Source organism: Falco peregrinus, chromosome 2 (genome assembly GCF_023634155.1).
Source record: "Falco peregrinus isolate bFalPer1 chromosome 2, bFalPer1.pri, whole genome shotgun sequence".
Taxonomy (NCBI): domain Eukaryota; kingdom Metazoa; phylum Chordata; class Aves; order Falconiformes; family Falconidae; genus Falco; species Falco peregrinus.
Window position 1 is genome coordinate 97,022,686 of NC_073722.1, and position 12,011 is coordinate 97,034,696.

General features: G+C 53.4%; 1 protein-coding gene across 13 annotated transcripts in view; it reads right to left on the reverse strand.

The window, feature by feature from the left end:
• NCOR2 (nuclear receptor corepressor 2) overlaps nt 1-12,011 on the reverse strand; it is a 253,710-nt gene that overhangs the window by 88,130 nt on the left and 153,569 nt on the right. For 9 of the 13 annotated variants that reach the window (XM_055794117.1, XM_055794116.1, XM_055794123.1 and 6 more), the window contains 2 exons: nt 5,359-5,425; nt 185-372 (listed from right to left, as the gene is read on the reverse strand). In XM_055794117.1, the coding sequence (XP_055650092.1) occupies nt 185-372; nt 5,359-5,425 (255 nt within the window). The remainder of the gene's footprint in view (nt 1-184; nt 373-5,358; nt 5,426-12,011) is intronic. The other 4 variants (XM_055794127.1, XM_055794120.1, XM_055794126.1 and 1 more) reach the window with 1 other exon arrangement.

Here is a 12,011-nt window from a genome sequence, read left to right on the forward strand (position 1 = left end):
CTCTGTGCTGAGCCACCCTGGGGAAAAAGTAGCACAGCTGCTCCTTTGCTGGCTTCTGCCTTTGACTAGAAGGGGAGAAAAGGGACTGAGAGCCATCCCAGCCCACTCCTCCCACAACCAAATCCCACATCCATCCCCAAAGAAAAAAGAAAGGCTGTCCGATACCAGCTCAGCCCCTTCCTACCGCTTCTCCTCTAACCTCTGCATGCGCTCTTGCAGTTCCCGCTGCTTCCGGATCTCCGGGAATTGCTTCTCATAGTATTCCCGCACTTTGCTCTCTTTGGCACGGCGCCGGGGGTTATTTTCAATGCGCTCCACTTTTTTTTCCCAGGCCTCCATCAGCTGGTCATAGCGCTGGCAAAATTTCTGTTCCTGAAAGGGCAGAGGGAGAGAGGGAGCTCAGACGTGCCCAGGAAGGGCAGCTCCTCCAGGCCTGTCCCTCGATGGCTGCTCAGGCACAGCGTGACTCAAGTCGCTTAGAGAAAGAGAGTTCATTAGGACGTGGATACGCGCCAGGGTCTGGGACCAACCCAAGGGGAAATTCTCAAAACAGGCCATCGGGTGCCCTCAGGCTTCTCCCCTCCAGACCCAACGTCTCCGGTGAAGCCAGGACTCTCACCCAGTAGGGCTCTGCCCACCCACCGCACCTTCTGCTGAGCACCCTCCAGCACCTGGGGCGATGGGTTCAGCAACCGAAGCCCCAGTGCCAGGGAGGGAGCCCTGCTCCAACACCGCTGGCCACGCACGAAGAGCGCAAGTCACCTGCCTGAGGCCACCAAGCCAGAAGGGATGAAGCACAGCCTTGGGAGGGGACACAGGAGGGCAGCAGGGCACGCAGGGGCTTGCCGAGGTACCCGTAGCCAGGCACCCCTTCCTCCACCGTGCTGGAAAGCAGAAGTATTTTTCCAGCTGCTGCTCCCCCTTTTTGGGCCAGGAGTAGGATAAGCATGTCCCCACTGATGGCAAACCCCGAAACACAGCACTGCAAGGGGTTTCCATGCTGTGTCCCCCTGCGTGACATCCTTGTGGCCCACCCACACAGGTCCAGCACTGCACTTCACCCCCACTATTTATGGGATCAGCCTGGTAACTGCAAAATGCCCATGGACAGGCGAGGTCCACACCGAGAAGATGCCCAGCCACGGTCCCTGACGGCTGCAGTTACAGGAGTGATGGCACCCAGCCTCACGTGAAAGCAGCTGGGTGACCAGAGGGGCTTTTAAGGTTTTGTTTTGAGTGAAACAAATGCATTCTAGGTCCCAAATGAGGAAGGGAAAGCAGATGTCGCTCTGCAAAATAATCAATGGCAAAACCCCAGGTCACCTCCCGTCCCCCATGCTGCTTTCCAGAACAGGCAGCGCAGCACCGGTATCGGTACCGCAGCAGACACAGGGGCAATCCAGATGTTAAAGAAAAAAAATTTCATCTCTTGCCATGGCCACCTCACAACTGGAGGGAAATCCAAGGCTGTAGGGCTTCCCAGATGTGCTTTGCTCTCGTCTTGCTTGCTCTCAGCCACCAAGAGAAAAAAAGAGGGGCAGAAATTTAAAAAAAAAAAAAAAAACTGAACAAAAAAAAAAAGGCAACAAACTGATGGGAACACCTGCTTCCAGGTCAGGAGGCAGCTGGGTTCCCCAGCAGCTCCGTGGCTTGTCACTGGTGCCAGGCACCCGCAGCAACCTGCAGCCAGTGTCACACTGACCCTGGCACATGGGTTTGGTCCAGCCATCCCAACCTGGCGATAACCCAAGTGCAGCGAAGTGTCTGTGATCCTTGATGCCTTTTGGAGGCACCTCAGCAATGGTGCGGGGCGGACAAAGCACCTCAAACCCTGCAGCTGATGCACACTAACACTCCTCCCCACAAATCAAATTAATTCCCATTTGCACACCTGGAGCCAGAAGGTTTCCCATCCGCATAGACGCAAAGGAGACACTTGGGTTTTGGCAGGAGCTAAAGGAAACGGCTGTAGGACGAAAGCGAGGAATGAGAAGAAAAATAGAAATGCCCTAGAAGCCACCAAGGGGAATCTTGTGCTACGGGCAATGAGCTACAGGTAATGCCAACAGACCACGGCAGCTCGGAGAAATCACAGCTGCTGCGTTTTTAACCCCCCTGAAGCAATGCTATCAGCCCCCCGAACACGAGCTCCCACCCTGCCAACAAATCTGCTACGTCCTCCTGCTTTCAGAGCATCGCATTTGGGAAAAAGCTATAAATACCCCACAAAGTTTATCAAGCCTCAGCACTGGGAGGCAGCTGGTGCCCTATGCTGCGTGCCAGCCCACAGCATGGGGGGGGTGGGGGAGGGCAGCCCAGCACGAGGGCTCGGTCTGGTGAGAAGCTTTGAGGCTTTGAAATGTTTTTATTCCCCATGGGAATGAGCCGGTGCTGGGTCCCGCATCACCACCGCCTAGCAGAGCCACCTGGCACAACTGCCAGGCTGTTTCGTAGCCAGCGGCGCAGCTCTTTTTCTTCCTTTTCCTCCACTCTTTGGGATAACTCCATGAAAGCTTTATCCAGAATTCCTCTTTTAAGGAACCGGTATTTGCAGATGGAAAAAGCAACATCAATCGCACCGCTGATTGCCCCAGCAGCTCACATCCTGGCAGTGGGGCAGGCAGCACCAAAGCTCCCCGCTCACCCCACTCAGCCCTCCAGAGCACAGCTTTGCTGTGGACCAGCTGAGCACCTCTGACTTGCATCTCCTTTCTTAAAGCCCTTCCCACCATGGAGGAGAGAGACCCTTCCTGCCACACAAGCTTCAAACCCCACAACAGCGGGCTGATCTGCAGCATCCCCGTCTAGTGCTTTTTGGTTCCGCTGGGATACATGCTCCCGCAATCCTCTGCCATCCTTCAAGAGCCAAGATCACAAGCACCTCACAGCACTTTGCATTTCTCAGATCTTCACAGCCCAATCACCAGGAGAAGCTACTGGTCAGGCACTTCAGGAGCAGAAGCGTCTATTCCTTATTCAAGCATCCTCTGAGCAGTTTTAAGGAAGCGTGTCCATTCCTGAGCAACCATCTGCGCTGGCTTTTAGCATCAGTGCTTCCTCTGCTCCCCTTCCCGGCTGGGCTCACCAGCCCATCAGCCCCTCAATCACACAAGTGATGGCAAGCCAAATCGGACTTGACATGCATATCTAAAAATGGATGAATAGTAACGCCGCCGTAGCAGCTGAAGGCAGTTGTAGGCTGTGCCAAGCCCAAGCCCTCCCGCAGCCCACGCTCTCGCAGCTCCAGGGAGCGGAGCAGCTCTTCGGAAGGGAGAGGAAGAGCCAAGGTGACAGGAGGAACCAGTCCAACTCCTATGCAAGCCCCACGGTTTTCTTTCCCTGACTGATGGAGATAAACCTCTTAAAGCCAGAACAGCCCTTTTCACCCTTCTCCCTCTGCAGCATCACCCCTCTGATGGCAATTCAATGTCTTCTGCTGTGCCACCCTGGGTGGAGGCAGGAGGAAGCCCTGGGACCCTCTGATGGGGCTCTCGGGGCTGGACCCTGCAGGGACCGAGCTCTGACCCTGCTCCAGCCAGCCCTGGGCAGTGACAATACCTCAGAAAGTAAGAGAGTCAGAAAGAAATGCAGGCACATAGATGGGCTTTGCTAAAAATAGGGTCTGCTACAAAATAGGCAGAAAAATAGCTAAGCGTACCCATTTTGCAAACAGAATCAGCAAATGCATTCACTTTGCAAATTCAGCAACCGTATGTTGCCTATTTTGTAGAATAGGCAAAATGCTTCCCTAAACTGAAAAATCCCCTTTCAAGGACACTGAATAAACCGGCTGGCAGAAATTCACCTATTTTGCATGACAGGCGACTTTACTGCAAGCCATATTTTAGGAACCGTGTTCTTGCAGCCTAATTAAACCTTTTCCCCCAGCTCCTTGATACTCACAACAGAATGACTCACTCCAGACTTAGCACAGTAACCAGCCATTTCCACCAGAAAGCAGCTCCTGGGCACTTCCCTTCTGGTTTCAATAAAACCACACGATGCTTTGCAATCCCTGTTTTGCAGAAGGGAATATCGATCCACTTCCCACAACTGCCCCAGCCCTCAGCTGCAGCAGGCGAGGTGCCCCGAGAAGCACCCGACTGTTGCACTGGAGGTGTAAGCCCTGTAGCCCCCTGCTAGAAACCTGGAAGAAATTTTACCATCGAAAAGATTAAAAAAACACGTGTTTGGACACAAATGGGAGACGCAGTCGTCCCTCGGAGCGCAAGATCTGTGGCTTCTGGAAGACTGCTACAAAATGGAGGGGGAAAATGAAGCACAGGAAAGAAAAGGAACATGCCTTTATTCACCAGAAATAAGAAAATAATTCAATTGCTGGCTCAGAAATGCCTGTATCGAAAGCTACTTCTAAAGGCAGAGCCTTCAAACCACTTCCCAGGCTCATTATTTTGAATTTTTTCTGACAATTCCTCCCAGCCGCAGCACTTCTGCCCAAAACCAGCACCAAAGACACTGGGAAAACCTGCCCCACTGGCAACTTAAGATGCTAATGCCAACACCTGAGCCTGCCCCAGGAAAGAGACACCAAGTCAGACCCTGGTATTTACATCTTCCACGTAAAACACAGAGCCCTGTGCTGTGAGCTGAATCGCCCTTCACAGACCCCGCAAAACCCACCTTCCCCCTGGGGGCTGTTGGCTGCTCCTGGCATTGCCCCTTCTATGCTGGTATTAGCTCCCGCCAGCAGCTCCTGCAGGCAACTGTCAGCGCTGAAAACCTATAAATTCTGTAAATCCCACATGAACTTTCTCCTCTATTTACTAGGAATTTGCTCCAAATACCTTTGAAGCCACATAATAACCCCCACCCTGCCCCTTGCCTTAGCAAGAACCATCTCCTCAAAGGACACTGGAACTACCTCGCAGGCGAAGCTGCCCAGAAACAAACTGGTGCAGGGCTTGGTTTTTGCTTTAAACCACAAATCCTCAAACATCGCTCTGTGGTCAGCTGGAAGGAGTCAGATCAGTCTTCAGAACATTTACTGGAAGCAGAGTCAGCTTGTTTCACACCTCTCTTAGGGTTCAATTACTCACAGAATAGACATTTACGCTGTGAATAGGCTCTCTGAGATCAGTGAAGGGCTCCGCTTCGATCAAGCCAAGCCCACATGTTTGCTCTGCAGGGGGTGCTTGCGGAAGGAGGTGCTGCCTGCAGCAGGATCAGGGACCTCTCCTTTACGTCCAAGTTATTTTAAAGCGTAAGAGATGCCACAGCAACGCATCAGGCAAAGTACTGAGCACCACCACCTCTCCGCTAGAAAATGTCCTTTCCTCTCTCACGTAATAAATTATGCTGCTTTATACATATAAAATAAGGTGTAAGGGAATCACTTACCCACTGTTTGCGAGCATGATTTCTCCTCTTAAAGTACAAAATTAACTTTTTCCGCATTGCCTGGTTTCTGTAAAGAAAAAACAAAAAATAGATCCAATCAACGAGGCGGCTAAAATCCAAAGCCGGGCTCTCCCCACTCCCAGCTGCTGTGCTCGCAGCACAGTTTCCACCTTAACTTGGAACTGCATCAACTTCACAGCAGCAAACGCAGTTATCTGGGGACCTCGCACCCGCTTAAAGACCAACAAACCCTCCAGCACAAGGAACTTCACCTGCATCTGCTGGTACAAGCAGGACTAAGGTTGAAAAACAAATTCAGAAACTCCCAGTTCTGCAAACGTTCACTGTGTGCTCAGCACTGACCGTGGGCAGATATTCACCTCTGCATTTACCAACAGGTCAGGCTGTTTCTTGATTATTTTTACATTTTAAGCTGCAAAAACCCAACAGGGTGCTGAGAGCTGGGGGCCTCAGGCCAAGCTCTGCATGGCAGGAGGTGGCTCCCCCCAGCACCCCCGAGGAGAGGCCACCCTGAGTCGCCCCAGTCCCCAGGGCCAGCAGTGATGGAGCTCCCAGCGCGCGCGCACACACACACACACACACACACACTGCCCAGGGTTTATTCACCCCCGGCTCAGAGGTGCTGATAAGGGGGCAGGACTTCGGCAGGGCTGGCAGCACGTATCTCCGAACCTCTTGCTTTGTTGGAGCCCTGCCTAACAAAGCTGCAAACCAACCAGCCAGGAAAGTTCAGCCACTTGCAGAATCAGGACCCACAAGATAAACTAGCCACTGCAACCACAACCACCCCAGCGTCTGCCCAGACACCCCCCTGCTTTCTTCTTCTTTCTACTTTCTAAAGACAGCATGAAATAATTGCTCAAAGAGAAGCAGCACCAAAGCAGTCAGGAGCTGGAAAGGCTGCACGAGCTCCCAGAGTCCACACGAACCTGAGCACTGAGCTCCTGCAGTCATTCCTGTTACTAATACAGCAATAAAATCTCTAGGTAAAAGGTAGAGACCAGGGGCAAAGGAGTTTCCTTAAGTCTTTTATCCCGATTAAAGGCAGAGCTGCAGTGTGTAATTACTGATCAGGGGCTTAACAGCCTCATGTAGGCATGTTCTGCAGGGTTTTAGCAGAATGAAAAGACACCCTTGCTGCTTCCTCATCGCCTTCTCTGCCTAGCTAATGCGGAAGGGAGAAAACACCCTCCTCCCAGTAAATCCCTAAAGCTAACCAGCAGCAAATGAGACTGGCTGGGAAGGGGCAGAAGGTCCAGCTCACCTAGAGGGAGCACTGGCTGCGGAGTGACTAAATTAGGGATGGAGGGCATTGCAGAAAGTACCAGAATTTATCACTTTTTAAAACTCTCCTTGCTACACCACTAAAGCTTGACTGGCACGTACACGGATGGGCAGCGATCCCACAGCAAGTGCAGCCCTGGGCAGCCTGGGTCCCTCCAGCCCACCACCTGGCTGCCCCTCCGCTCCAGCAGCATGCCAGGGGACCCCAGCCCCAGCTGGCGGCACCGCAGTAATACTGCCGCCCAATCATTAGCAGGTTAATTTAGGACGGCAATTCCTTGGGAGGGGTGGTGTGTGTGTGTGTGTGTGTGTGTGTCTTCAACTGCCACTGTCTCCAGGATCATGAATGGAAAGGCAGCAGGACTTGGGACAGGGATGATTTCTTCTCCAGCACAGCAGAGCCACAGTCAGCTTTCTGGCTTTTTTTTTTTTTTTGGTTTGCCAAGGAAGAAAAATAGAGCCTGATTCTCGGTCCTAATAGTACCATTCAAATTTTGTAACTTCTCTTTTCCCCCCTCAGTTAGTTACCAGAGGTATGGGATACAGGCGAGTCCCTGTATCCTGCCTGAGCTGCACGAAATCTTCCCTTCGCCTTGAATGCTTTGGTGCAAAAATAGACCTTGATTCTCAAGGCAGCACTAGCCAGCGGCGCTCCTAACTCCTCCGACGGATGGAACACACCAGCTACTGGCTGGGAACAGACTCCAACATCCCCAGCTGAAGCCACACAGCCCCAAATCCCCAAAACACACTTCCAGTTCCCGGCAGCATCAGCGGAAGGCAGAGCATGGGGCTGAAGGCTCCTGCAGAGCAGGCGCTTGGATCCACAAAGGGTTTCTGAGCAAGGGCTTGGATATCAAGCCATGTCCTTTGATTCAGTTTCAGAAATCAAAGTGGCATTGATCATCGGAGGAGGAAAAAAATCTAATAAATCCAAGCATGGGGCACTTTCTCCCTTTGCTCTTTTTTGATGGCATGTTTACAAAGGACTTGCTGTTGTTCTGGGCTGCACTGCAAAGACCAGAGGCCACCTCATTAGCTATATTAATAAACATTGCTGCCAAAGGCTTCTCCCTGCTGGATCACACAACTCCACTGTCTTTTGTTTCTGCCTGTGTGTTGCACCCACCGAGGAGCCTCAGAGGGCTGCAAGCAGCTGGCTGAGCTAAACCTCACCACTCCCTTTTGTGCAAACAGCATTCACCTGCCTTAAAAATCAGGGAAACTGAGGCACAGGGCTGCAGTGACATCTGCCCACTTGTGCAAGGAGGAAGGCATGACAAACAAGCAGTGGGCTGGGCTGTGCTGCCTGTTCCGCAGCATCTGTCTCAGGGCTGGCAGGCGAGGTCCAGCCAGCAGCATTCAGCCCCCTACTCACCAGGCCCCCCTCTGCTCACCCACAGGTTCCTGCCCGCCCAAGCCCCAGCTCCCCCTGTGCTCCCACATCCCTTTGCATCCCACACGGTGATCTTCTGTCACCAGCTCTAGCACGGCGTGGCACCACAGCGGGCAGCAAATCCCCCTGCAGAGACCCTACTGAGACCCCCTCGGACAGACGCCCTCCCAAGGCTTCAGCGAACCAGCTCCGACAGGAGGCTGTGCCCAAAAGACACGTTCCCGTTGTCTGTTTATTCCAATCCTGATGGAAACTCTAACACTGGGAAACCACTGGGGTGATGCTAACGATAACCATGCGCCAGGGGTCACGGATTAGCCCTCTGGGGCCAGCACAGCTGAATCAACCCTTGCCCTCCCCACGCCAGCCTGGGTGACATCCAGGAGCAATGCTATGACACACTGCTGCTGGATCTGCTGCACAAGTTAGCAGGCAACAGGAGAGTAAATGAAGAAAATTAACAGCTCTTACGCAGCTGATGGGTTGCCTTGAGTTTTGCATCATGGCTGACCTTGAAAATGCTAATACAGGCAAAGACTTAATGGCTTCGCAGCTGCAAAAATCAGGAATGCCTTGAAAGCCAGTGTATGTTTACCACCATCAAGGCTGAAGTAATCAAAGAGTGAAAGGATTAAAAACAACAACAAACCCCCCTCATGCCCTAAATGTTTTTGCCTTTTTTTTTTTTTTTTTTTGCATAAGGTCAGCCTTTCAAAGGTTAATACAATCTTGGTAAATATAAATAGGCTTCACAGTTTATCTTGCTACGTGTACCACTGTTACTTAGAAACCATTTGCAGCGAGGTTAATTCAGGCCAGGCGTCTCCAAAGCACAAGCTGTGCTCCCTGGGCAAATCCCAGAGCCAAGCACAACGCTGCGGCACCGGCGGGAAGGTCCGGGCTGTCTGCTGGGAACCTCGCACAGAAATAACCACCCACCCTAGGGCAGCACACGGGAAAGGTCGCTGCTGCCAGGCGCCAGCCCTCCTTCATCATCCTCCTCGGCAGCCTGAATCCTCGCAGCTCCCTGCCTGCGGTTTGCTGGGGCAGAAGAAAGGCGTTGGGGCTGGAGACCTGAAGGGCACAGACTCCATGGGGTGAGGATGAAGGAATCGGGCAGTTCACAGGCAGGAGCGGAGGCTCCTTAGATAAAGCAACAGTGACTCTTGTGGGCAGCTCGAAGTATTGCCGGGCTGGCACACCACGCACCACCCGGGTCGGGAGGACACGGGTGTCCCACACCGCTGCTACGGCAGGGCAGGCTGGGATGGACTCAGCGAGACATGGAGCCTGCCCGGCTTCTGGCAAGCTGGTGGTCGAGGGCTGCCAGATGGCACATCCCCGTCCTTGTGGTCAACAATCCATCTAAGCACTGCCTGAGCCCGTCTGCATTTCTGCCCTCCCCATGGCCACGGGCTCCATAGCTCCCTGGTGTACCCGTGGGGGAAGACCTTTCTGGTGGGCTCACAGCTTCACGTAGCATCCCTCAATGGCTGCAATGCCATGGTCAATACACATTTCCCACCTGCCTACTTCAGTGTAGTCCCAGTCTAACGCTTCCCTCAAAGGCAGCTCTTCTCCAAGGTGAGGACACCATGTCCAGTGACCTCCTCCATGCCTTTGGTCACCAGAGGAGCTTTTCCTGCACCTTCTCTGAAGGCAGCAGGGAAATCAACCAGCACAGGTCATGCAACCACCACAGCCTGCTCCACAGAGACAATGACCTGGTGAGCTTCTGTGGACCCCAGGTACTGAGCCACCTCCAGCCAGCCCCCACAAGGAGGGCTCCCGGCCACTGCTCTGCAAATGCCTGAAGGATTCCTGTCCTTGTTGCTGGTGAACCAACCCGGTAATGATCTCCTTCCACTATCCCTGCAAGGGGAACATAAGCCGAACCTGCTGCCAAGGCTGGGGGTGATCTGGGGGCTTTTCCACATCAGAGGGCCATCTGTTTGGAGCCCAGGGTGGCAGAGGCTCTCAGGAACAGCAGGTCCCCTGCTTTAGGAGCCAGGGAGCAACTGGACAAATGCAGCAAGAGCCCTAGTACCAGGCACCAGTCTGAAATGGGGCACAACCCAGGTGGGGAGCCTGGGGTGGCCCCACCAGTGCCCAGCCCTTCCCCACAAGCACTGGCAGGCAGGGAGAGAAAACAGATCAACCAAGGTAAACTAAAAACTGAAATTTGACATTTGATTGTCACCTGCCACCAGCACAGGAAGCAGGATTCAAACACTATCTGTAAGTTTGGGTGTGATTCTGCAAAAGCTTTTTTTCCCTGCATAAGTGATGCTCACCCCACAGTCCCACTGACCTAACTGGGGAGCCCCACACCATCCCCTAAACCACCGAGTGAAACATCTCCCGCTCCCAGCAAAGCCAAGGGAGCCCTGTGGGAGCAGCCGCTTCCACCTTAACTGGCTCGGCGCAAGGTTGGTTTTGGTTTTGGGCTTTTACAATGGAGCCAGTCAAAGGAGAGAACCCGTAACTCTGACTTTTGAGTCACTTGGCTCGTGTCCACACGAAGGACTTGGCTCCGATCCTTCCGGAGGCTGCGATCTTAAAAGGATGTGCGCGCCTGCCTGCGTGTTGGCACTGCTGCGGACGCACATGTGGATGCGGCCAAAGCCCTGGGGTAAGGCTCCCAGGGACACAAAGAGCCGATGCACTGCCGCACACCTGGCCCAGCCCGCCTGCAGAGACCTTCAGCGGGTGCAAGACGAGATGAAAGGAAGTTCGCTATTTGATCAAAACTAATCAGGGGTATTTCATTACACAGGAACGTCTTTCATCAAACAGCCAGTGCAAACAAAGTTGGGCTCAAGCCTGCAAAGAGCAAGGGGAAGGAGGCAGCAAGCAGCTGGCAAAGCCATTGTGCAGCCAGATCGATGGTGCAGGCGAGGGTCGGAAACGGAGGAGCCTCCTGGCAATCCCAGCGAACAAAGCACTGCCAGCGAGGCCGAAGATCTGCGAACCACGGGAACCAAGGAGCACAGGCAGAATGCTCCAAGGTGAAACGAGCCAAGAAGCAACACAGAGCGTACAGGAACGGCTGCATCCCCCCAGGTACGCCTGCTCCTATGCATCGCTGCTGCCAGGACCCCCATTCCCTACCGCTCCAGCTGCAAGACGCCCTGCAGAGAGGGCAGGGAGCAGGTCATGCTGTTCGTGGGTCACTGCACTCGTGCATTTGCTTGCTCTGAAATGGCTGGAGCACAGAGCTCCAGCTGGCAACGCACTGCAACCTATTAACCCCAAGGCAGGGCACGTTCCTGGAAAGCCAGCTGTTCGGAGCAGTTCCATTGCAATATTCAGAAACTCTTTTCTGGGGAAGAAAAGCCAAACAGATCTGTAGATAATATTCCCCTGGAGCCCTTGAGCTTTGGGATGGATTAACCCACCCCCCCAGCACCATTAAGGCCTCCGAGAATGGAGTGGTCGAGGTTCATAACTCTGGATGTACAAGGCAGGCAGGCTGTCTTTGTGCCCAGAAACAACACTCAAGAAAAAGACGCTTCTCAAATCATCCTCTGCAAGTCCAAAATGCATTCAGCTTCCAAGGGTCCAAAGTCATCACTGGAATTCATGTTTGCACCGTTAATTCACCTGGTGGTTCACCCACTGAGGCCAATGAGACGCTTGTGCTCCAAGGAGGAGATGCCTTGGCAAGCAGGGTTGCCCTGTTACCAGAGCCTGCCCTGGCCAGACCCCAGCACAACCCGTCAAGGTCCCCACAGTACCACCTCCTTGCAAAGATGTTCCCACTGAGATGCTCAAGCAACTCCCTTGGGCAGCAATTACATCCACGGTTCTTAACAACAGATGGGAAGTTCACGCCCATCTCATTTAGGACCTCACTTAGGACCAAAATGAGACAAGGGCAAGTGCAGAAGCACTTCTGGCCAACGGTCAGGCACCCGTCCTGCACCTCTGCCTTCCCCTGGAGCCCAAGCTG